At 40.6% G+C, this 26,842-nt stretch overlaps 1 protein-coding gene across 1 annotated transcript; it reads left to right on the top strand.

Annotated features, from left to right (window-relative positions):
• The first annotated feature begins 6,963 nt into the window (after nucleotides 1–6,963).
• LOC121464057 (zinc finger protein 62) lies at nucleotides 6,964–23,789 on the top strand. Its single transcript, XM_041676679.1, has 2 exons — nucleotides 6,964–7,015; nucleotides 19,860–23,789. Coding segments are annotated over exons 1-2 (2,781 nt in total). The 5' UTR covers nucleotides 6,964–7,014; the 3' UTR covers nucleotides 22,640–23,789.
• The last annotated feature ends 3,053 nt before the right edge of the window (nucleotides 23,790–26,842 follow it).

Genomic DNA, 26,842 nt, shown 5'->3' with positions numbered 1-26,842 from the left:
CGTGGGCTTCCAGGTCTGAAAGGAAAATAGAATCAATCACTAGGCACATGGAAAGGCAACGCTCAGGACAGATTCCAAAGGCGACTCTCTCCTTGACATAGCAGATGTTCCTGCAATGAAGAACAAATCCACACAAGACTTTGGGAAGATACGCCTCTAGCATAAGGACAGGTAGTTCCTAGAGAAGCTACAGAACCAGGCAAAGGTAAATTAAGCCACCGGATCCTCTCAGCCCGCACATTTGGAGCGAAATCAAACTGCAAAGCACAGAGCCAAAAAGTTGGTTCGTAGTTCGCATCAGGTTGGTTTGGTTTCCTCACCAGTATGTCCCTTGAGAGTTTAGCAGTCAGTCTGACTCAGTTTAGGTTTGATTTAATTTTTCACTCATGAATGTATTTATTTATTATTGCAAATATTTATTCAACAGGTAGCGCATGCCAGTTGACTTCGCCCCAGTCCTTGAGCATACAAGGATGGGTAAGGCTTGTATTTTTTTGTGGCTCTTGTGTTCTAGTTATACTGTTTATTGTGATTGGGGTCATGGAAAAAGCTGGTGTAATAAGGAAGTGAAATCGCTCATCCTTCCAGCTACCTTATTATGTTTAAATTTAGACTTGAATAAACAAATAAAAAGTCTCCTAGTTCAAAGTACAAGGTTAGGTAATGAAAATTCTCCTTTCCACCTCTGTCTTCCAGCAGCCCAGGCACCTCACAGTCAGCCAAAGTTAGTGGTTTCTGATCGAATGCTTGGGAGCATTTGATTGAATTTATGGGAGCATAAACTCAAATAAACTTGAGTTTCTGGGACTATGCACCTATACCACAGCACCTGGCTTATACCACTTTATAAAGAGTTCCACTCTTTCTTCTTCATAGCTGAGCATGGTATTACGGTTTGAATGTGTTCTCAAAGTGCATACCTTGACGTTCTAGCCCCCAACGCCTCAGAAACTAATCTAATTTGGATCTCAGATCAGTTCAGATATAAACAACTAAATCAAAATCATAGAGAAGAAGGTTAACGCAGTGTGTTTATGTAAGTGTTGTTAGGTAAAAGTGCAGCATCTCTATGCAAAAGACAGAGATAAGAGCATCCACAAATTCAAGAAGAACATCATGAAGACAAAGAAAGAGACCTGGATAATGTGTCTATGTGGGAAGGAACACCAAAGATTTGCAGCAAGCCATCAGGAGCTAAGTAAAAAGCATGGAATAGATCCTGTCTGATAAGATCCAGGAAGAACTGATCCTGGACTCTTTTTTAAAACTTTGTGTGTATATACGTGTGAATATGCACACATGTGTGCATGGGTGTGTAGGGTTGGGGTCAACAATAAGTGTCTACCTCTATCATAATCCATCTTGCTTTTTGAGATAGGGTCTCTCACTGAAGCTGAAGCTCACTGATTCACCCAGCTACACTGTCTCTGCACCCTGGTGCTGGGGTTTCAGACCTATGCTGCCAAGTCTGATGTTTTCCATGTGGGCGGGGGATCCAAACTCCAGGACTCCCACTCCCACAGCAAGTGCTTTACTTCCCGAGCCATCTTCTTAGTCCTGTAGACTCTTTTGACCTTGGATTTTAAGCTTCCTGAATTGTGTGACAGTAAGGTTTTGTTATTTAAGCCACATAGCTTGTGGTATTTGATCATGGCAACCCAAGCAAGCTAAGTACATGTGGGTGTACAATAATTCCTTCTATGGAGGCCCAAAAATGTGAGCCATTTCCACCCTGTCTGAAGGTCAGAGAGTTTGAGGTTGCTCAAAATTGTTGACAACAATAAGGGCTACACATCCTGACTGGAACTGGAGCATAGATGGTTGTGAGCTGCTATGTGGATGCTGAGAATCAAACTCCAGTCCTCTGCAAGAGCAGCAAGTGCTCTTAACTGCTGAGCCATCGCTCCAGCCAAAGGTTTGTCCTTTCCATGAGTCGTTGGTGGAAGCTTTGTTTGAAACCGGTTTTCCAGTGGGTTGTTCATCTTCCTCATGGCTTCTAGAAAAGCTCCTTGTGTTGCAGGAGAAATGGCCCTTTGTGATGTAAGATGCAAATATTTTTATTAGGTAGTAATTTGAAAATTTATTTTCCTTTTGGTGACTTTCCATAAAAAGTATTTTACTTTGGTGTGTTTCTTTATTTTTCCACTGTTTACCTTTTGTGTTATAATAAAAAAGAAAAGCATTTCTGTATTCCAATATGATCAGAAATTTTCTGTGATTGTTTTCCTAATACTTGTATGGAATTGGAAGCAGCAATGGTGATGATCAATGCCTGTGCATTTACTTATTTATTTATGACAGGTTTGCTGTGTTGCCCAAGTGAGCCTTGATACCCTGGGCTTAAGTCAGTTCACTGCTGCAGCCAGTTATGTGTCTGAGACTACAAGCATGCACCCTCTTCATCCCATTCCTGGCTCATGCATGCAGTTAACACACACACACACACACACACACACACACACACACACACACGTAGTGTAGGCTGGTATGAAGACTGGGGTTTAATATGACCATCATACATTAAATGCCTGTCCTGTGCTGCTCTATACTTAGGGTTTATATGCATGCTTTGGAATTTTGCCCAATTAATTAATGTGTTTTAACAGACCTCCCCCATCACTAGTTCTTTTTCTAAAACATTTTCTGGCTGGAAACAATCAAATGTCTGCTCATTTTTCAGGTGAGTTTTAGAATCGATGCTAGATTACAAAGGAGGTTGTTACTGTTTGCTATTGGAGCCATTACAGGTGAGAAAAAGAGCACTGTTCTGATACCAAGTCATTCCTGACATTTGAATCCAAGAAGCTTTGCACAAGTTCAGTTGCACTTCTGTGTTCCCAGGAACACTGCAACATTTCCTCATATAGATCGTGCATGTGTATTGCTAGTTCCTATTTCATTTTTGCTTTGTTTCTACTGTAAATGTACTTTTGCTTCATTTATTAGAATTATAGCTTATACATAAGGAAACTATTGCTTTCTTTGTGTTAATTTTGAAAACACATACTTTACAGTGTTGTCTTATTGTTTACTCTGGTTTTCCAAGTTAATTCCTTCGGGCTCTATAAAAGTAAAATCTTGTTATCTGGAACTAGGATAATTATACCCTTGCTTTGCAGTGTTTATATTCTATTTTTTCCTTCTCCAGCTGCAAAGGGAAATAATGGTAGTAATGGGTAGCATCTTGTTCTGGCTCTTTGAATGTTTTCAGTGTTCCCCCTGCTACACTTACAAGCGCCTCCATCCCTATTGTTCTTATTTTTAGGACTCTTTACCATGTTTTGTCCGTTGATCCAGTAATCCTCCTTTTGTCAACCATTCCACGAAGCATTCATAAAAACCTTTGCACATTATTGTTTGTTATAGAACTAACTGACTTTTTTGGAACTTAATTAGGAGTACCTCATGACTGCACAAGAGGAGAATGGTTAATGCGATTCTAACTCAACAGAACATCACAGAAAATAGTAGCATCGTGGGAAATCATAACATATAAGATTGCTTTTTAAAATCACTATAAAAGTACATCCGTACTTTGATTGCAACACTCTGAAAAATATCCATTTACTGATGATAGAGAAGGAAGGACGGCTTGATGTGGTGACACACATATTTAGAATAGCACTGTGGAGACAGCCAGGTGGATCTCTGTGAGTTCGAGGTCAGCTTAGTCTACAGATTGAGTTCCAGGACACCAGAACTACATAGTGAGATCCTGTCTCAAAAAACGAGGAAGATCTTTGCAAAGATGTTAATGGTGGTTGTCACTAGGTAATGGTTCTATTTTTTATTTGTTTGGTTTTTTGAATTTTTGTTTGTTTTGTTTTGTTTTTTTGTCACCTTGACACAAGTGAGAGTCATCTCAGAAAGGGGAACCTCAATTAAGAAATAATGGACTACAACCTATAAGATAGGTGATGGGCCACAGTTGCTTTTGGTCATGGTGTTTTATCACAGCAATATAAAGCTAATTAAGCAAAAAAAAAGGCAAATAATCTTTTCCTCTTTCTTTCAAATTTTACATGATGAATTGATGTTTTGCTAGTCCTGGAAAGGAGATTTTTTTTTTTTAATTTGTAACCAAATTTAACAGCTATACTTGGGCCACTCCAAATGAGAATAAATTAGAGACATCACTGTCACGACCCTCACTGGCCTTCTGAAGATGCACATCCATTTTCAATGGACATGCAACATTATTCATGTATGAAATCTATGATTGTCTAGATGTCACATTTAGAGTAAAAGGGGGCATGTAAAATTCATTTCAACAATACATTTTATCCAAGTCAGTGTGAAACCGACCTCTTCCTGAGTCACTGGTAAGTATTAAACTCTATTAAGTAACTGTTTCAATCTCTTGTGATCACTTATTGTGAACCAATTCTTTACACTTGTATTGAAAGCCTCCCTTCTAATGTCTACCTTCCTGTAAATTAGACATATATTGGAGGATGGGGCAATGGGACTCCTTAATTAGCGGCTATCTGACCCTCCCTTGCTGCTCTTTCTGCCAGGATTACCTTGAGCAAAAACATTCTGACAGTTAAGTTGACTGGCCTTATGCCAGGATCTGCAGGGAACAGTGTATGGACACCCTGAGAAAAAGCAGAGCTGGTTGGCCCAGGAAACCCACACTAGGACTATTCGAGACAGTCTGTACTGATGTTTTTGCTACCTCAGGCATCAGTAAACTCTAGATGACACTACAACCATTTCCACCTTGGTTACTGGGGATACTTGCCCGGTGATCTGGCACAGTAATTGTGCTTAGAAGCAAGGCTGTGATTGGTCCAAATACCCGTTCTCAGGATGTATGAGCAGGGTGTTCAGCTACATTTACTGAACCAGCTGGGAGACACTCTCCTGCTCTATCTGATGTCGCAACAACAGGTTCAATAAAGCCCCCTCTCTCACGGTCTGACCTGCTCTAAGTAGTGTAGGTTGGGCTAATGACACAGCAAGAAGCAGCAGGGACATCAGAGAGTGGCAACGATGATGCTAGAGGCAGTACAATGGCACTGGCAGTAACAGCAAAGCGGTTGCCAGAACAAACCGAAAGCCATTAGACAGCAAGCTGCTTTACAGCAGGCAAGAAGCAACTGAACAGTTTGCCTAGCTAGGGTAGAACAAAGGGCGGCAAGAAGAGGGAGACAAGAAAGTAGAGCCCTGGTTGCTGAAGAGACAAAAGAGTGTAGGAAGCCAAAGAGGAGAAGCGGCATCTGGCCATCAGAAGAGTGCCAAGAGCCATCAAGTCTTCAGGGCCAAGGCATCCCTAGGCTAAGAACTGTAATGCTGACTACTGCCAAGGCCTTATCATCTACTACCGAAGGCTTTGCATGGAGACTGTGACACTAGAGCTTGGCCTAACATTGTCACTTACTGTCATCAAACACTGAGAGAAGTTCAAACTGCAAGAAATCACCAGCGCCTGAAAGCCTGCCTACCCGTGCCCCCATTCTGGTAGAACAAAGGAATTCCTAACCAGCTGATTGGTGGCAAATGGAGCCCAACCATTATCACTCTCGCTTGCCATTGGTATAAGAATAGTAATGTTTCTTTTTTAATATTCCCTTTTCTTTCTTAGCTTGGACATCCAGTGTGGGTTTTACATTTATAATGTATCTTAGTTCAGAGTAGCCATAGCTCACATGTTTTATAGCCACTAAGTGTTCATAGTAGCTCTGCAATGGGTAATCTTGGTCTGTTCCAAAGAGCAAGTTCTGACAAGGGTGTGTGTCTGCAAAATAGCAGAAATCATGGATGTAAGAACCATCATCTACAATAAAAATCACCCAAACCAAGATGCTTTATTTTGGTTTCCCAATGATCCTTCTCTGCTGTCCTTTACTGAATAAAGTGCCCCAGTCCAGATATAGATATGGTTATACTTTCTTGTCTAAAAGAAAAAGGAAGCAAACAAAAAAATTTCAAACTCTTGGGATGCAGGCCAGCCTTATATGATAGCCTTTAATTAGCCTATGAATTCTTTGGGAGGCCTGAAAGAATTGCCCAAAGCTCTTCCGAGTTGTGCTATCCAGTAAGCGGTCTCCTAGCAATATGTGGCCATTTCACCGAAATGTAATTAGACATTTGGTCGTCAGCTGCGTCGGTCACATTTCTAGCGCTGGGTAGCTGTGTCTCAGTCGCTGTGTGAATTGTAGGAGAATCCTACCCCAACCCCAATCTGACCATGATCTTCTCCACAACTTGCTGCTTGCTGGCCAGACAAGCATCTAGGACTCTGCTCCATCTTAGGGTTCACTATATCACAGCATTATTTCCCACTGGCCCTGACCTCCTTAGAGAGGCATAGAATTCTGTAGCTTAGTGCTCAAATGTGATCAAAGACACTACTACACCAACACTTCCATTCCCTATGCATATCTACGACAGGGTTTGCATAGAAAAAAAACAAAAACAGGTATAGACTGATGCAGATGATTTAAACTGGAGTTTTGTAGCAAAGGATAGGGGAGAGGGGAGGGGGGTTTCTTAGTGGCAGAAAGGGGAAGTTAGCTGTTTTCCCTAGATAAACTTCAGCCTCCAAACAGCTGGCTTCCTGGAAATTTGAGCTCATCTGAGGGCCTTGGCTTTGGGGGGACCCCCCATATTTTGCTTCCTCTCAAGCGCTCAACCCTGCCTCTTAAGAATCTCTCTTGGTAACTGTGGGCTCAGCTTCACAGGCAGGAAGTGAAGGATCTATCCTACCGCCACTGGATTATTTCATTACCCGCCCCCAATCCAGCCCGGAATAGAAAAGCTCAAGACAACAGGAAAACGCCCCTACACATCTTGGGCATCCGGGAAGAAAGACCTCTCCACCCCGGTAAAGAGGCCAGCGCGCACCGGCTAACCGCGGGTCACGTGCTCGAACGGGGCCCGACCATCGAGTCAGTCCTCCAGCAGCCTAGAGCGGCCTCGGAAGTGCCCCCCGCGGCGCGGGTCTTTCCGGCCCGTCAGTCCGCGCTTTTGTCCCGCCGGCGGCCGGGCTCCCGCGGCGCCGTCACAGCCAGTACGTGAGTCCCGGGCCGTGCGCTCCCGCCTCTCCCCGGCCCGCCACGCCCTTCCCTTCTCGGCTCGTGGGTCTCGGGCGGGTCCTGGGGGAGATCGTGACTCCGCACGCGCCTCGGGAATCGTCCTCCAGGAGTGGAGGGGAAGGAGAAGCCCAGGCCGGGGCCCCGAGGGCTGCTCCTGCGGTCCGAGCTCGCCCCGGCCGCTGAAGGGACAGAACCCACCCCGGGCTCCTTGACTGTTCTTAGCCGTCTCGGGCTTAGAAAGGGAGGAGAAGCCCGATTATTAGAGCTTGAAAATTTGCCCTGATTGCGGTTAAGTTTGTGAGACTTAGAGGTGACCTGGTTGGGTCACCCCTCCCCTTTATTTTGGTGGGAGTGGGGTGTTGAGAGACACCTGGGGTGTGGAAACAGACCCACTGCGGGGCCCTCTCCTAGGAGATCACGTGTAGACCAATGGGTGCGACCGGAGAGGGCCGTCTACCCGACCCCCCACAGCCAACAGAGAAAGTGTTGACTTAGGTGAAAGCTTCCAAGAAGTGTTGGGGTGGTGATGTAGAAGATAAACAGGGGCCAGATGGAGACGTGCCCATGCTAGTGTGTTATCTTAAGATGCTTTATTTAGGTGGCCAGGACAGTTTGTGTACGCTTGAAGCTTTGTGTGTGTGTGTGTGTGTTTGTCTTTTTGAATATGTAATGTTCATGCGGCCACGACACTAAAATATTAAAAAGATTTTTAAACCAAAAATTTAATACAAAATATAAAAACATAAGATTTTCTTCCACTGTTATCAGTGGTGGTTCTAGGCCCTATCTTAAAAGGTAAACACTTTTATTAAGACCTTACTAGATTAACAGGATTTCTTTATTCAAATACTAGAAATGCATAGTTCCTCTTATTCAGGCAGGTGGTAGCATAACAAATACTTCTGCTTCCTTGTTTCTTTTTTTATCAGGAAACAGGTTTGTTGTTTTTTTTTTTTCCAGACCTGTAGTAGTTGGCTATTTTGAAAAATATTTTAGGTAAGGATTGTATTTGATAATCTTTGAGTTGTTCCTAGTGTTCTGATCTCAAAGGGTAGTATTTGGAATGATTCTGTACTAGAATAAGGATTGTGAAATTAGTGAGGAACTGAGATTAATAAAGTATTTTTTGTTTTACATTAACTCAATAAAATATGCTACATTACTTGCTTCAAGCAAGTCCCTGAGTGAGCCCTTAGCTTCAGAAAATCTCTCCACTGCCTTTTATAATCTTTTGCTTTCTTCATCCTTGGAGTAGCTAGAACTCTCCTCCACTACTACGAGAATACGTCAGTATAGAAATCCCTTCAATCCTTATTCCTAATTTTTAAATAATAGGAACAAATCTTGTTTGCCATTTATATGTGCTTTTTGTAAATTAAATACAAAAATAACCAGAGCACAAGTCATCCTCTTGTCTGTGTGGCTCTTCTCTCATATGGTTCCGTCTTCCATTTGCACAGTCTAGCACTTAGGTGCTCTTGGTCGGCAAGCTCTCTCTATTTCACTCCAGTCATCTGAACATGTCTGAATGACTTTTAGTCATTTGGATGACTATTATTCATAATAGTTCTCAAATATGTTATCTGAGGATTTAAAATATGGAAACTGTGGATCACACCTGCGATATAAGACATCGCCTTGTTTAATACAATTAAAAGCCGGAAATTCAAAGTTGCGGCATGCATGTTGCACCTGTTTCTTCTTGCAGTCTCTTATTGTAGGAGCCGTTTTCCTCTGAACCAGGATTGCTCTCTTGTGAGTTGTCTCAACCTTTGAGAAGTAACTCCTCACTGACCAGAAAAGGGAGTAATTAGGTTCTTGCTGTCTGCATACACTTTTGTAGGACTTAGGGCTAGAATGTGAACAAGCACAGAAATAGCCCAAGGGTTGTGAGTCTTACTAATTTGTGAGGGACAGAGACCTTTTCATGGTTGACTTCCACCGATGTTACCAGACTGATAAGGTCATGCTGTCTATCAAAAACAGCCTAGAAAGAGTTCCCATCTAATTTTGAGAAATTAAAACCTTTTTTGATCCTTTCTAATCCTTTGTTAGAGGGGACACATCCATCTTATTGATTTATCTTATAATAACTTCATCTTAGAACTCTAATTCTTGGTTCTTTTGCCCCTCTCCCAATCCATGCTCTCACTGCTTGGTGGTGGTGGTAGCAGTGTAACCCTTAGTCCTAGGAGGCCCAGGCTGTGTGAGTCAAGGCCAGTCAGTGCTGTATAGTGTGGCGCTGTCTTGAAAAGAAACAAAGAAAAAGAAAAATTAAGCAAAGTAAAAATAATACTTTATACCCATAGTTTCGGGGTTCTGCTACATTTTTCTCACCTTTGCCTTTTGTTTTTTTCTTGGTTGAAGCATTTTGAAGCAAATTCCTGATACTGTTTTTGTATTACCCACGTGTTTTAGTTATTAAAAGTGGCATATGCTCCTAACAGCTGTAGTGCCATTACATTACAGCCCATTTTAGCTTTAATTTTTTTTTTTTAATATTTAGCAGCAGTAGTCAGACTACTGGGTTATTTGTCTACAGTAAGCTAAGTAACATTAATGGAATGTTTATAATCAACAGCATGGCTCAAAAAGATCTAAAGTATTAATACTTATCTGGCCCTTTGAAGAAAAATATTGCCAACCCTAGATTTAATAATGCCTCTTTACTTAAAACTCCCGAGGAGTAGATGAATTCTTCAGTTTGAGGCAGACCCTGCTGAGCCCTTGCTGCCCACCTGTCTGGCTTCACCTGCTGCTCTATGCTCCAGATGTCTAAAGTGTTAGGAACATTAAGTCTCCCTAGTGTGCTCTCCTGAAGTTCTTAGTTCTTCAGGGTGAAGGTCAGCCCTCCCACCTTTTCTGCTGTCAGTGCTGATGCTCTCTGGGTTAGACCTTATTTCACCTATCCCTCCATTCCCTAGACAGCCCCAAGCCTGGGGGGGGGGGGGGGAGAACTACTTATTATGGGTATAGTCTGAGTTCCTTGTACCCTCTAAGGTACATTCAAAAGGATGGCAAGTATTTTATTACACTTCTCGGTTGCCTTACTTGTTAACAGTGTTATGCTCCTACTGTCTTGATGGACTTTGCTTATATTTTTGATTGTGTGGTCCACACTGGATGAGTTAAATAGCCTCTAATGAAACAGAGTTAAGGAAGCTTTGGCCTCTGACTAGGTTGGAGAAGCAAATAGTAGTGTTTGTGATTTCATGCAGTTGAGGCCAGTTGGTTGCCAATCATACATTCCCTGAGAATTAGAGACATCAGAATTCAGTTTGTCAGATAATTGGTGGAGGGGTTGGAGACATGGCTTTTGTCACTATCCTCGGGACTTGATTGAGTTCAGGCTCCCATGTGAAAAGCCTGGAGTTGTACCACACACTTAAAATCTGAGCCCTGAGGAGGAATGATAGGAGAGACTGATTACTGAAGCTTCCTAGCCAGCCAGCTGAACTGATGAGAAGCTCTGCTCAGAAAGTACAATGGAAAAAAAAAAAAAAGAAAGTACAATGGAGAGTGATTGTTGAAGATACCTGACGTCAACACCCTTGGCCTCCACATGCACACACACATTCACATACTTAAACTTATGAGCACAACACATACACAAGAGGGAAAGGATAGACTGAGAATTAGTGCAGTAGCAGTGAGCAGTAAGTCAATGCCCATTTTGTGTCTAAGGACACACACACTTGGGTAGCTTGATATAAAGGATTTGGCCTGATGTTGGGGTGTGTGTTAAGGGTTTGGTTTGGTTTTTGCGCTACTCCAGCAAATCCTGCAAACTGGGTAATTTGCAACAAGAGCCTGAGAAGTCCCAAATTAAGGTGTTGTCATCTCTCGTGGCCTTTTTGCTATGTTTTCACATGGTGAAAGGCACCACATGGTAGATGAGCAGGGAGAGTCATAATAACAGTTCTTTATGAGAACCTAGTCCCACAATAATGGCATTAATATGCTGTAACATAAAGACAGTGTCTCTATGGCCGTACCCACCAACTTCTACCAGGAACAGTGTCACACTTTTGTAATCCCAGATAATTGGCAAGCTGAAGCTGGGATCTCTGAGCCTGAGGCCTCAAGTTCAAGGCCAGGCCCAGTAACATAGTGAGCCCTGTCTTTAAATATATGAATGAAAGAGAACTGCTTAATATTATATTGGCAGTTTAACCTAAGCGTGAATTTTGTCTTAGCTTGGTGTTAAAGTCTAGCAGAAAATGACCAAGTATGCATTTTATAGCATTTCTTAGAGGAAGAGTTGGGTGGGAAAAGAATGAAGGAGACAGACCCTAGGGGCAGCAGTCCAGAAGAGAATTGTGGAGGGCTGAAAGTAAGGCCTAGAAGCTGATGCTCATACAGTAAAATCTGCTACTTTTTCAGGCTGTTTTGGATGAAGTTTAGAGAAATAGAAGAGCCTGCTTCTGATTTAGGCAAAGAGGCCAGTGGGGTGGATAATAGGATCTGTGTTTTGGATAAAAGGCTTTGGGCCAAAGATGAATTTCTGAAGTCGCCCATCAGAGCTGTCTGTCCAGAGGAAAGATTAAATGAAAGGATAAGGAACATATGAGCAGCTTCAGCTCTGCAAAGGAAGCATCTAGAAAAAGCTAGTGCAGTGAAATTTAGTGGTGGAGTGAGTAGATGAGGCTTAAAGGGACACAGGTCACTAACAGGCAGGGTGTGAGTAACACCTAGAAGGGATATAAAATTGATGGAATTCTAAGTGCATTTTTTGATATTTTGAAAACTTTGTATTTGAAGGTAATTTTAAATATACAGAAAAATCCTAAGAGTAAGATTAGCGAAAGGGGGGCTAGAGAGATGGCTCAGCTGTTGAGAGCACTGGCTTCTTCTCTTCCAGAGGACCAGGAATCAGATCCCAGCACCTATATGGTAGCTCACGGTAGTCTGTAACTCCTTTTCCAGGGGCTCTAACTCCTGGCTTCCTCAGTCACCAGGCATACATGAGGAATACAGACATACATACAGGCAATCATTTATATACATAAAAAATCTTTTAAAAAGTAGTGAAAGATATCTTTTATTCATACTCATCTGTAGTTAATATTTTATTTCATTTTGACCTCTTGCTTTCTCATACACGTTTTCCCTCAAGTTATTTGAGGATAATTTAATACATCATACTCCTATCCTTAGATACTTTGTCATGTATATTTTTTAATTTAAATATTAAATTTCAACCATTTATTTGCACATGTCAAATCACAGGAATTTGTTTCTCCTTCCACCGTGTAGGCCCTGTCAGTCTTCAGGCCTGCTGAACCACCTTACTGGCCCCTTCTGGGATTTTTAAGGGTAGGGATATTCTCTTAACCAACTGCAGTAGTCAATTTCAGTAAGTTTAAAGTTAATATTTTCCAATTTTGTCAGCTGCCACTTTGTTTTTTGGGACAGATTCTTACTATATAGCTCTGGCTATCCTAGATCTCACTGTGTGGGGCGGGCTGGCCTTGAACACAGAGATAGACCTCCTCTGACTTGACTCCTGGGTCCTGGGATTAAATGTGTAAGACACACCCAACTCTGGCACATTTAAAAGATGTAACAGTTTTAGCCTTCTTTAGCCTGTAACATTTCTAGAACTTCTCTTTGTCTTATAAAGGTTTGAAAAATCGAGTTCCTCCACTCCCGACAGCCCCTCAATAGAATCATCTTCATTTTGCATTAACCTGTTTCCTTATGTGAACGTCCATGTAATAAATTCTCGTTGGTCCTGTCCTTGGGATGCCTTACAGGAAGCATATGATGTTTCTCTGCCCCATAGAAATATTAATGTAGAACATCTGTCAAAGCTTTGCCTGATTTCATGCATAATTACTGTTTTCTCTCTAATAAGCATTATGAGAAGGAATATTTAAATCCAACAAATAGCCCATTCTTTGTAAAACTTTCTCCCTAGACTTAGAATTCATTGGTGGTTTTTATCCAGTCTTTACTCTGATATTTACAGAATGCTAATGTATTCTGTTTTAATCAAGAGGCCTCCCCCTTTCCGGGCTTTTATCTTTAGGGGCTTGTGTTATCCTGTTTGCAGTAGATTATTTGCCATTACTGTGCCTAAACTGGATGTTCAAGCCGGCTCTTGTAGTGCCTCACCTGTTCTTTCCTTATCTGGGTAATAAACACCACACCACAGCTCATCTTGTGCTTCTCCTGTTCCCAGCCTTTAAAGACTTTGGTCCACTTTAGACTTTACTAGAAGAAATCAGAACTTGATATGCTTATACTATACCACTGTGGTAATTCTTTTTTCTTCTTGGCTTGCTGTCAACCAGAGCTACAGATTTCATTTTATTCTTTGGTTATACAGAACTATGCATACTATGCTACCATAAGTGAAGACTATACTGTGCTATAGTCTGTGTCTCTGCACCTCCCCTCCCCCTTATGCCCTATTCTCCGACTCCACCCTGTGCAAATATCAGTGTTTCTTCATATTAACATAAAGATAAGCAGCTAAAATACTTTTTTTCTTCCTTTTTTTGATCTGCACTTTCTCAGTTTTTGACAATACAATAGATCCTGGGATTTACTACCTTTCAATGAGACGTTCTCCTTTCCTAGTACTCCTTCCTGTGTATTTTATGTTTTATGTAGCTATTTTCAGTTAAAATTGTGCCATAAAATTTGTTACCTGTACACATTTCCCTATGAGTGCACGCATGCTTACATATACACACTTTTTTAGTATTAGAAGTATTTGTTAATTGTAGATTTAGGGGAAATGCATGTATTAGCACAGATTTTCCCACCACAGCTTTATGTAAGTTTGCATCCCAAGCAATCTGTGCGAATAATTGTTTTCATCATTGTCGTATCGACAGGGCATATGGCCAGGCTCCAAACACTGGTCCATATAATGTGTGAGAAACTATCTTACTGAAGTTTTAATATATATTTCTCTTATAATTTTTTAGACTACAATAAGAAGGCAAGAGAAAAATCTAAAGGGTGATCAAAAGGTTGAGGAAGTCGACTAGTGACTAGCTTTAAAGCATTGTAAGATTTTTTTTTTTCGAGACAGGGTTTCTCTGTGGTTAGGGAGCCTGTCCTGGAACTAGCTCTTATAGACCAGGCTGGCCTCAAACTCACAGAGATCTGCCTGCCTCTGCCTCCTGAGTGCTGGGACTGAAGATGTGCGCCCCCACAGTCTGGTTTGTAAGATTATTTTGGTCATAGAAATAGTCCACTTTTCAAACTAGAGTTTCGTCATCAAAGCCTGTGCTCCAAGAAGCTGTTTTCTAGTCGGGGGGGGAGGGGGGGATAAAATTTACCAAGAAAAAAAAAACTGAGCCATATTTATGTTTCTATGCCATTTTTACCATAGAAGTATATGTATGTAGTTAATCATCAGTCCTGTATTGTGTCTTGGTTATGATTAGGAAACTTTCTCTATACCCAGGTTATAGGGTCATTACCTTGTGTTTCTTTTCCTGGTCTATTACTCTAGTGTCTTATATTATTTCTATGCTTTCTCTCAGAGTAGTCACTAACCTTCTCTAGAACAGAACCTAACTGAGGTTTCTTTCCTCCTTTTTTTGTAATCCCCAGATGAACAGTGTTAAAAAGTACAACAGGAAGTAGCCATTGGGCTTCTCAGCTTTTCTTTGCCAACTCTGTCCCCAGTAGCAGGCATTTCTTTGTGATTTTACAGTGGGGACCTAGTAAGTCACTCTGAAAAGGAACTGATCTATGACTTGGAAGAGATCAGCAATTCTAATATGAGCCACTGCAGTTTGGTGCTTTAGCTTGTCCCGTTAGCTCTTCTGGAAAAGCAGAACCACATATTTAGGGGCTCTTTTTCTCCGGCTTAGGTTTGGGTTCCACTTTATCCTTTTCTTCTTTCTTCAGAAGCCATTCTACACAAAGCTAGCTTTTCAACACCCCCTCCTGTCTTCCTTTCACTCCTTCTCCTTCTCACGTTCCCTTCCTTCCCTCTCCCGCTCCTCCTTCCCTTCTGAAAGTTCATACAAGGCTCAGTATATTCCAGATGGTCCTGATGGCTTCTAGACAAGCAATCCTGATGATGCTGGGAATGGCCAGTGGTTTCATGGCTTCCAAGGTTGTCATTCAAGCACTTCAGATTTTTTAGATTTTCAACTTTCTACATTGTTGGACTGGTTATGCTAGAATTGGTACAAGAATTGGGCTTGACACTGTAGGGCTCGTCACATACCTGGAATGAAGTTAAATTTCTCTTAACACCCCGGAGTCCCTGTTTTTCCAGGAACTTCTTGTTACAGATTCTTAAAGGAGTCACTTTTCTAGGCCCTTTAGGTAGGTTGACTCAGATATTACAATGGAGTCTACAAAGTTTGGCAGAAAGAAATCTGAGCATTCTACAAAGTTTCTTTTGTCCTGGGTGGCAGAGGGTGGGGGCGGGGGGGTGCTGAGTATATATAATGAGCATGAAGACCAGAGCCAGGTTTGCTTTCAAGAAGCCATTCACTAAGAACAGCTATACTGCTGGATTTTGACTTCAGTCTAGCCCTTGGGATATAACTTACTTTCTGTAAGGGCTCATCTTTGATAAACTAGCATGAGGTATCAGGTGCCTGGGAATCAGAATTGTCTTGAGGGACTCAAATGTAATGGCCTGGTTCAGAGCAGTTGTATCAGCTTTAAAGATCAGGACAGTGGGATCTCTAGGCTTAATGGCCAAATTGTCCAGTCTTTCCAAGTACATAGATAGTTGATTGGCTGGATTTCTATTTGAGTGTATTCCAATTAAAGACAAATGTTTTGTCCCAAAAACCATCAGAACGGCCTATTCTGCTACTGAAGTGTCTCTTTAAGCTGATAGATGTCATCTACCCATTTATATAGCTGCAACTCCGGTCTTCAGAGGCATTGTAATGGTTCATACAACTGAATCAGCATTTACCAATTGCACATCATCTGTACTTTGTTCATCCTGTAGTATTCCAGCAACAGAAAGCTCCAGCACATCGTTATGCCTTGACAGCAGTTCTAGTACGGAAGCAGCCACTCTGTTCCAGGAAGATTTCATTTTGCTCACTTAGCTTAGAGTACCAGTAACTATTGATGAGCAAAACAGGCTTTGGACAGACCCAGACACGTTGTCATGCAATCTTAGGTCCTGAAATAGAGTTCTTGAGAGAGTATAGCCTTTTCCCTTACCTTACTACTCTCTTGAGAGTAAGGGTTAGAATTTGTGGATATGCTACTTTTATATCAGTCTTCTGCATCTTGTTTATGATTAGGAAACTTTCTTTATACCCAGGTTATAGGGTCATGAACTTGTGTTATTTTTCTAGCATTTGTTATTCTAGTGTTTGTTACATTATTTCTAGCTTCTTTATATTTAGAGCTCTGTTCCATTTGGAGTTTGTTTCTTTGTGTGGTATAAAAGATCTAATTTTATCTTTGTTATTCCCCAGATGGCTTTATATTTGTTACAACACTATTTTAAAAAACTGTCTTTTCTCCAGTAATGCCATCCTCATCATCAATTTCTGTGTGTTGTTGAGATAATTTCTGGCTATGTCTATTTATATGCCAGTAACATATTTAAATTATAGAAGCACATTTTTAATTATAGCTCATGTTAATAGCCAATACGGCTAGTAGTCACTTACAGCTCTTTTTCTTCCCTAGCAACTTTTATTTTAGGAAATTGTTTTTTATGGCTGTAAGAACTTTCACATTTTTCTCTTCTGAAGAAATTAAGATGGAGTGGCTAAAATTGAAAAGGAAATGGATAGGACGTCTTCTGTTGTATGTGGAAATAGAGTATAAATAATGTGTGCTCTATGGATTGTGCCAGTGTTGTACAAAATGTCATTGTTCTAAACATCTTTGCATTTGCTTATGCTTGTAGACTACTGTGTTCTCTGCTTGGAGCAGGTCTTTTCTACAGGGGGACAGTTAAGGAGGCCCAAGCTGACTACTTCCTTGTTGCAGGCTTAGTGAAGGAAAGATCTGGTTCCCAGCTCCCTGGGGACCCCAGACCTTAGCACAACTGACTTCCATGATGGAAATAATTCAGGCCATAAAGCTCAGCATGTAGACAACAACACCTGCCAAAATGAAAACAAAAGACTTAATCCATCAAAGTCCAAACGTTCTGGGAAAGTCTCTAAATGTACTCCCATTGCTTTTTGACTTCTTTTTTTTATTTTTTTTTATTTGGTTTTTCGAGACAGGGTTTCTCTGTAGCTTTGGAGCCTGTCCTGGAACTAGCTCTTGTAGACCACGCTGGTCTCTAACTCACAGAGATCCGCCTGCCTCTGCCTCCCGAGTGCTGGGATTAAAGGTGTGCGCCACCACTGCCTGGCACTTTTTTTGACTTCTATAGCTCTGCTTCTGGCTAACTGTTCTTGTTAACTGAAGTATGTTAGGCCAGGATATGGTTTTTGCGCTTAAAAGCTCACCCTGAGAAGGGCTCAGGGCTATACTGGAATCCCAAACACCCAGTGTAGTCGCAGCTGCCCAATAAAGACTTTCTATTGGCTTAGAAAAAAAAATATGCTGCTGTTGAAGTTTCCAGAACTACACTAACCCACCCATGAGTTCCACTTTTGAAGTGTTGTGGGCTCTACCCAAAGTATTACAGGAAGTCATGGAACTAGGCTGGGCTACCATTCTTCAGTGACCTCATACATGGGACTTAACATTATATATTTCTTTCAGCTGAACCAGCTTTTGTTTTAATGTCTTCTGGGTGATTCTTTATCTTCTAAATGGTTGTCTAAATTTTTAGCTATTTCTATTCCTAAAGGACATCATTATTTCTATGAAAATGAGTTGGGTAATATGACTCATTAACATGTTCACTCCAAATTATGTATCTTTTATTGCCCATTTTTCCCTCAGATGCTTACATATAGAGTTTTGTAAGATTCACAGAATTTCACAATAATGTTCCGAAATGTTACCCAGGGCAGGAGAGAAAGATCACAATTTATATTATTACAAATGCTTTGTTTTCTAGGATTTTACAATAAGTTAGAACAGTTTCTTCTTAGAAGTCGGTATGTCAGAAAGTAGGTATTGGTGTCATGTAAAGTTCCTTCAGTAGAACAGGATCACCTCTTGGGTATTATCGTCTGCTTTGGGAAGTTAATCTTTTTCTGAATCATGCTTTTTCCGAACATTTTAACCCTGGTCCAATAGCTTAACCTTTAATACCATAATAAATAATAAAATGAATTTTATTAACATTTTTCCCTGATCGAGGGATATGTATTGTTCTTACTGGTTTTATATGGCTATCATCTAGTATTTACAAATGATGCTACTACTTTCATTTTACAGATGAAGAAACTGCTGTACAGAGAAATCAAATAGCTTTCTTGAAAGTCATGTAACTAGGTATTTGGACCTAGTCAGTATTCTAGTCATATTCTGGTCTATATGAGGGGTTGGTATGAAGATCTCACAGATAGCAGAGTCTAACACAGATGCTCAAGTCCCCTACTTAAGATGATGTAGTATTTACAAATGACTTTCACACATCATCCTGTGTACTTTAAACCATTTTTTAAATTACTTACAGTGCCTAAAAACAATGGAAGTCTTTGTTGTATTGTATTATTTATGGACTAATAATAAATATTAAAAGATTATGTTCAGTACAAAAGTAACTTTGTTTTTCTGAATACTTTTCATCCATGGTTGGCTGAATCTGCAGATGTAGAACCTGCAGGTATGGAGGACCAGCAATGCTTTGCTCAGTGGCTTGAGGTGTTGTCATTGTTTCACCATCCTCAAGACAAGGTCTTACACTGTAGATCAGACTCACCTGGAACATGTAGCCAGCCACCTTCCTACCTAAGCCTCCAAAGTGCTGGAATTATAACATTGGGCCATCACACTTTGCTGTTTATAATCTTTGGCATGCTATATGACTAAATTATTCATAAATAGTAAAACTTTATTCTTTGGCAGGCTGGAACATGTTCTACCATATAAGTTCTTCCACAATTAGCTACTTTCCAAGGACAGTGTTTTCCATACATAGAAAAGTTCAGAAGGCCAGATCAGTTTCCAGTAGCTGCACATTTCTTTCTTTCTCATTTCTTGGTCACTGTCCTCATAATCTCATAACACCAACTACCTGTCTGATCTCTCTTCTAGGGTACTGATTTAGTTTTACCTAAAACTTCATTAGTTTTACATACTCTTGTCTTGATTTATGTCTAACTTTCCAAAGAAGAATTAACCTTGCCTTTGTTTTTCCAATTTTTTTTCTGTCAGCTGCTTTTCAGAAACTTTTTGTTGTTTTTCTGTGAGGTGGCACTGAAACTGATTGGTATTGGCTGTGGTTCTGTGCATTAGTCTAACCCATTTCTAACTTTTATTCATGCTAGGTCATTAATGCGGGAATGAAAAAGCTCTTTGGATCGTTAAGAATCTGGGCTCTAGTTTAACAGTAGTTCTGAAAGTTTTGAAATCTTATTAATGTTCCCCATTATATATCCCCAACAGTTAAAATGGTGCTTATGGGACTGGAGAGATGACTCAAAACTTAAGAACACTTAATGCTCTTGCAGAGAACCTGAGTTCAGTTCCTAGCACTCAATGGTGGCTCACAACTCCAGTTCTAGAGGATCCAGCTACGTTTTCTGAACTCATTGGGCACCAGGCAAATACACGGTGCACAATCCTACATGCAAGCAAACACTCTTACACTTAAAATTTTAAAGATTATTTTTAAAATGGTACCTATCACATAACAAGCAAATACCTGTCAAATGGATAAGTTGATTTTGTTATTTGCTATTGTTATGCTTTCATTTTTTTTCTAAACATATCATTTTCATTTTCTTGGTCTAGTGTCACATTTGAAGACAAGCATGGAGGATGAGGAATCAGCTAAAAAGAATGAAAGTAATTCAACTGCAGAGTCTCAGTGCAAAAATGTGAAAATTCTTCACAAGGCTCATATGCAGAAATTTCAGATCGGTGACACTTGTGATTGGGTAGAGAAGCAATTGGAAAGGCCTGAATGGAAAATAATGAAGGAAAACAAAAGTAGCATCAGAGAAAAGATTGACAAATCTAAGAACACAGAAAATATAAAAATAGAACAGGATGATGAGGCATCTGAAAAAAGTCTGTACCCAAGTGCAAAAACCATATACCAGATTATCCCTGTTGAACCAAAAATTAGTGAACAAGGTGAGCACGTGGAGAACATGAATGGAAACGTGCACCCTAGTCCACAGCAGAATTCTACTGCTGTTGAGAAATCACATAAGTGTGATGAATGTGGAAAATCCTTTAAATACAATTCTCGCCTTGTTCAACATAAAATTATGCACACTGGAGAAAAGCGCTACGAGTGTGATGACTGCAGGGGAACGTTTCGTAGCAGCTCCAGCCTTCGAGTCCATAAGCGCATCCACACTGGGGAGAAGCCCTATAAGTGTGATGAGTGTGGGAAAGCCTACATGTCCTACTCTAGCCTTATAAACCACAAGAGCACCCACTCTGGGGAGAAGAACTGTAAGTGTGATGAGTGTGGGAAGTCCTTCAACTACAGTTCCGTTCTGGACCAGCACAAAAGGATCCACACTGGAGAGAAGCCCTATGAGTGTGGGGAGTGTGGAAAGGCCTTCAGGAACAGTTCTGGTCTGAGAGTCCACAAGAGGATCCACACGGGGGAGAAGCCCTATGAATGTGACATCTGTGGGAAAACCTTCAGTAATAGCTCTGGCCTGAGGGTCCACAAGAGGATCCACACAGGGGAGAAGCCCTATGAATGTGATGAGTGTGGGAAAGCCTTCATTACTTGCAGAACACTTCTAAATCATAAAAGCATCCACTTTGGGGATAAACCTTATAAATGTGATGAGTGTGAGAAATCTTTTAATTATAGCTCTCTCCTCATTCAACATAAAGTCATCCACACTGGTGAGAAACCTTACGAATGTGATGAGTGTGGGAAGGCCTTCCGGAACAGCTCAGGCCTTATAGTGCATAAAAGAATCCACACAGGAGAGAAACCTTACAAGTGTGACATCTGTGGCAAAGCATTCAGCTATAGCTCAGGCCTTGCAGTCCATAAAAGCATTCATCCTGGAAAGAAAGCCCATGAGTGTAAGGAGTGTGGCAAGTCCTTCAGTTATAACTCACTTCTCCTTCAGCATAAAACCATTCATACCGGAGAAAGACCTTATGTATGTGATGTGTGTGGCAAAACATTCAGGAACAATTCAGGCCTCAAAGTCCATCGGAGGCTCCATACTGGGGAAAGACCATACAAGTGTGATGTGTGCGGGAAGGCTTATATCTCACGCTCAAGTCTTAAAAATCACAAAGGAATCCACATGGGGGAGAAGCCCTATAAATGTAGCTATTGCGAGAAATCTTTCAACTACAGCTCTGCTCTTGAACAGCATAAAAGGATTCATACAAGGGAGAAACCCTTTGGGTGTGATGAGTGTGGAAAAGCATTCAGAAACAATTCAGGCCTTAAAGTACATAAACGAATTCACACAGGGGAGAGACCTTATAAATGTGAGGAATGTGGGAAAGCCTATATCTCACTGTCAAGCCTTATAAATCATAAAAGTGTACACCCTGGGGAAAAGCCCTTTAAATGTGACGAGTGTGAGAAAGCCTTCGTCACATACCGAACCCTTTTAAACCACAAAAAGATTCATCTTGGAGAAAAGCCCTACAAATGCGATGTGTGTGAGAAGTCTTTTAACTACACCTCACTCCTTTCTCAGCACAAAAGAGTTCATACTAGAGAGAAACCCTTTGAATGTGACAGGTGTGAGAAGGTCTTCAGAAACAACTCAAGCCTTAAAGTTCATAAAAGAATACACACTGGGGAGAAGCCCTATGAGTGTGATGTGTGTGGAAAAGCCTACATCTCACACTCAAGCCTTATTAACCATAAAAGTACGCACCCTGGCAAGACACCTTTTACATGTGATGAATGCGGAAAAGCATTTTTCTCCAGCAGAACTCTTATAAGCCATAAGAGAGTTCATCTTGGGGAAAAACCGTTCAAGTGTGTTGAATGTGGGAAATCATTTAGCTACAGCTCACTTCTTTCCCAACACAAGAGGATCCACACAGGGGAAAAACCTTATGTATGTGATTGGTGTGGGAAGGCATTCAGGAACAGCTCAGGCCTCACAGTGCATAAAAGGATCCATACAGGTGAAAAGCCCTATGGATGTGATGAATGTGGAAAGGCGTACATTTCACACTCAAGTCTTATCAATCATAAAAGTGTCCACCGTGGAAAGCAGCCCTATATTTGTGAGTGTGGGAAATCTTTCAATTACAGATCTGTCCTTGACCAACACAAAAGGATCCACACTGGAAAGAAGCCATACCGATGTAATGATTGTGGGAAGGCGTTTAATATCAGATCAAATCTTACTAAACATAAAAGAATCCATGCCGGAGAAGAATCTTTAACTATGTCACATATGGAAAGTCATAGTGGCACATTCCAGAAGATAATCTACTATGAGGGAGGTAGTGCTCTGGAAGGGACCAGGATGCGGATGCCTATGCCTATATGGGAGGCACAGCCTACCAAATCTCAAAGAAATCAAATAGAAGAAAAACTTTATGGATGTAAGAATTTCTGAAATTCTTACTTATAATTTTTATAGTGTCAGTGAAAAAATTATAAATGATGATGAGCAATTCTACATGATTCAGTTATAGCAAGGATAGTTCTAGTGTCAAAATAGTTGAGCCCTTTAGGAATATAAAATACCACTAAATATAAAAGCTTTCAAAATTATGGAACATTTAATAAAAATCCTCCCAAGTAGGCATACATTTCTGGACATAAACATGAAGGCAAAGGACTTCAGTTAGAAATTGTATTCACTATTACAAAGATGCTATTTGGATAAATGAGTGGATAAGAATGTAGAAAGTCTGACGTAATTTTGAACTTTATACTTTGATCAGTGGGGGAAAAAAAATCCAAGGGCCACTAACAGGCAAATTCAGGGAGAGACTAGCTTCAGGGAATATCAGTTTATTAGTGGTAATGAATTAGAGACTTAATAATGGTTTGTGATAGGGAAATGACAACTTTTGAAACAAAATGTTCTAGGAAAAGGAATGGCATAGTCAAATCTGTGATATAGTCATTAAAATGCAGAATTGTTAGAATATACTATTATATTAGACTGATAAGACTTTTAGAGTTTCAAGTGAGCTCCCTTAATAAGTAAAATATATATGATAAATGAAAACCTGGAAGGTGACATTCACACATACTAAGAATGGAAAGGATTTCAGTATCTTCCATAAGTAAGGAAACGGAACACATCTTCAATATGAGTTTGCACCTTACAGAAAAAATTCAGGGAATCCTATGAAAAAGATATTTCAAAGAAAGGCATTTTATTACAAGAGCAAAGTAAGTATCAGTAATTAGGAAGAGGAAAATCATGTTTTTCAATATTGTTTGTTTCGAAAGTGTTGTAAAGAGTTTATGTACTACATGTGTATATTGTCTGTTGTAAAATATGAATATGTTCAGAACTCGCTTTGCCATAAAAGGCAGATAGTTATGGTAAGGTAAGACAAAACCCCAATAAAGAAATGCCTCAAGTATAAAGATTGTGAATTAGATGGAATAATATAGAAAGCCATTTGTGTGTCGTAGCTTTCCTTGTAAGTAGTACAGGACCTAAGCCAGAAAAGCTTCCGTCTCATCTGTGAAGACTCATCCACCAAGCTAATATCTGAGGTTTCACCAGAAGTTAGACCGTGCTTATCTCAGGAAAAACATGGTATTTGAAGAGAGCATGAGTAAGCAATCTGATCCTGATATTGAGGCTGGATTGTAGTTTATTATAGTAGGTAGGCTCTATGAGTGATCTAACACTATACAATTCATCAGGAACAGAATTTAATACAAAATATTAGTTATTGTAGCAGTATTAGGTATCTCAACAGTAAAAGTAGACTTTTCCTGAGTTGAGCTCCAGTCATAATATTTGGACAAATTATTAATACCAGGTGAAGTCTCAGCTTGTTCTCAGACTTCAGAATCTACAGTCATTACAAAAGACAGTCTCCAGCCAGACCTAAATTTCTCTAAGGATTCCTTTCTCACAAATAATCTCCATGTCTCTCTCTGGGAGTACAACAGAGTACTTTGTCTCTGCCTCAAAATCCCCACCAGTGAGTGGATTTTGAAGATAGGGTGAAGAAAGGGAAATACATTGTTACCACTCGGTGCTTATTTGCATTGTTTTCTGCATGAGAGACTGGTGAATGTGACCGAATCCACAGATTCAGTTTACTTAGCAAATGTTTGTTGAGAATCTGCTGGGTACAACACACTGTCCTGGTACTAAGTAGGGGAAAGTGGGAGCAGGAATTAGTTAAGACTATCAGCAAACCACTCTGATAGACATACACATACATGTACACATGCTGGGGCTAACTTATAAAAGTGTTCAGAGAAGGAGCTGGAGAGATGGCTCAGAGGTTAAGAGCATTGCCTGCTCTTCCAAAGGTCCTGAGTTCAATTCCCAGCAACCACATGGTGGCTCACAACCATCTGTAATGGGGTCTGGTGCCCTCTTCTGGCCTTCAGGCATATACACAGGCAGAATATTGTATACATAATACATAAATATTTTTTTTTAAAAAAAAAGTGTTCAGAGAAAATTGACCATAGCCAACAAGGAAGAAAGGTATGGATATTGGGTTTTTTCCTGAGGAGTGAGAAATAGAACATCCTGATTAAGATAGCAGAACAAGTGTTCAGGAATCCTCCAGAATGACTTCTGGGGCAGGTAGACCAGATTATCTACTCCCAGTAGCTGTTGAACAAAGGGGTTGGACTTCATTTGCTAAAGAAAAGACCACTCTCCATGTACCTTATGGCCAAGTAGCCGGTGACTTCAGTCCCACCCCTCTCACTCCTGTCCCCCACGTGAACTCCGACTCGACATAAGGTATTACCTAGTTTCAGGGATGACACAGGTTAAGTAAAAATGTTGAAGTTGGCCACCACCTTTCAGAAAAGATTGTGAATTTTGTGGTGCTGTGGGTCAAACTAAGTACATTTATGCCTGCTATACATGTGTTTTACCACTGAGGTATATCCCTGGCTCTGGTCACCCTTAAAAAGTTTTAATATTTCCTCTTAATTATATGTATGTATGGGGCTATGTGCTTGTGAATGTATGTGTCTGAGCAAGCTGGAGGCATCAGATCCTACTGGAACTGGAGTTTGAAATACTTGTAAGCTACCTGATACGGAGGCTAGGGACCAAATTTGGGTCCTCTTGGAGAGCAGTTCAAACCCTTAAGTACTGAACCATCTCTAGAAGCCTTTTAGATTGGCATCCTGATTACCCCAATGGACTGAATGCAGGGGACAACTACTGCAGCCCCCATCTATTCAGAGGTGGGAAATAAAAAGGCTAGTGACCTCTTGACTTGGCCTTGGGTATGATATCTAGGGCCAGATAAATGATACTCAGATGGACTCAGGTGTGGATGGGTCTCCTGGTTGCTAGTCCCATAGGGATACCATGTTCCAGATTCAATGAGTTTCTTGTGGATAAGCTTGTTTGTACCAGTCCATGGATGTGAAATCCATGATCATCCTTGCCTTTTCTAGTAAATGATATGCAAGAAGAAAATAAAAAGCAAAAATGTTATCTTGTAAGTGAACCAAAATATATTTTTAAAGTTTGAAAAGTTAAGAGAGAATCGGTATGGTTAAAACTAAATTGGAATCTGGAAGACCAGAAGCCTAAAGTGCTATATCTAGGAACAGGTTCAAGATGTTTAGGTTTTATAAAGTTAAATATGTATGGAAGGTGTCATCGACAAGTGTTAACAGGATAAAGATAAAGTTTAAAAATCTATGATGAAGATCCTCAATATGAAAAATGAACACTCGGTTTCTGGTAAAGATGGGCTAAACTATTTGTGTCAATTTTCCACTAAAAATCACTTCCCAAAGGCCCAACCATACAATATATTGGTGATTAAGTTTCCACATAAAAATACAGGAGTAGGGGGCAGTTAACGTGAAGATACCTCGAGAGAGCACTGAAGCTCAAAAGAGTGGGCAACCCCAAGACAGATAGGATTCTGGGACTGGAGAGATGGATCAGCAGTTAGGGCTTACTACGCTTGCAGAGAACCCATGCCATGTTTGGTTCTCAGCACCCACTTGGGAGGCTTACAACCTTCTATAACTTGAGCTTCAGGGATTTTCAGTGCACACACACTTGAAAAATAATATAGCTTTAAAGTGGGATCATATAGGTAAGATAAAATGGAGACTATACTGTAGACTGTTGATGCTCTCTGGATGAGATAAATTCAGTGCCAACAAGGTTTCTATTGCTGTGAAGAGATACCATGACCACAGCAACTCTTATAAATGAAAATACTTAATTGGGATTGCTCGCTTACAGTTCAGAGGTTCAGTCCATTAGTGTGGTGGGATGTAGTGGTGTACAGGAAGACATGGTGCTGGAGAAGAGACACTGAGCAGTATCTTCAGCATATATGAGATCTCAAAAGCCCACTTCCACACTTCTTCCAACAAGACCACACCCACTCCAACGAGGCCACAGCACATAATGGTACTACTCCCTTTGGGTACCATTTATCTTCAAACTACCACACAATCCCAAATAGTGATGAATGGGAGACCTTTGAAAAGCTACACTGGATTCTCAAACTGCTATACCCTACAGAGTATAGGAAAATAAGCCAGTCTAACCCCTGTCCTAAGTGTAGAGACAATGACCTTGTTAATAGAGTGGCTGGGCAGTGGTGGCACATGCCTTTAATAC

The sequence above is a fragment of the Microtus oregoni genome, unplaced genomic scaffold (assembly GCF_018167655.1).
Source record: "Microtus oregoni isolate MIOR12 unplaced genomic scaffold, Mior012 000027F_ref0000203, whole genome shotgun sequence".
Taxonomy (NCBI): Eukaryota; Metazoa; Chordata; class Mammalia; order Rodentia; family Cricetidae; genus Microtus; species Microtus oregoni.
Note: the sequence above shows the minus strand (reverse complement) of the source record. Positions and strands in the feature narration are given on the sequence as shown.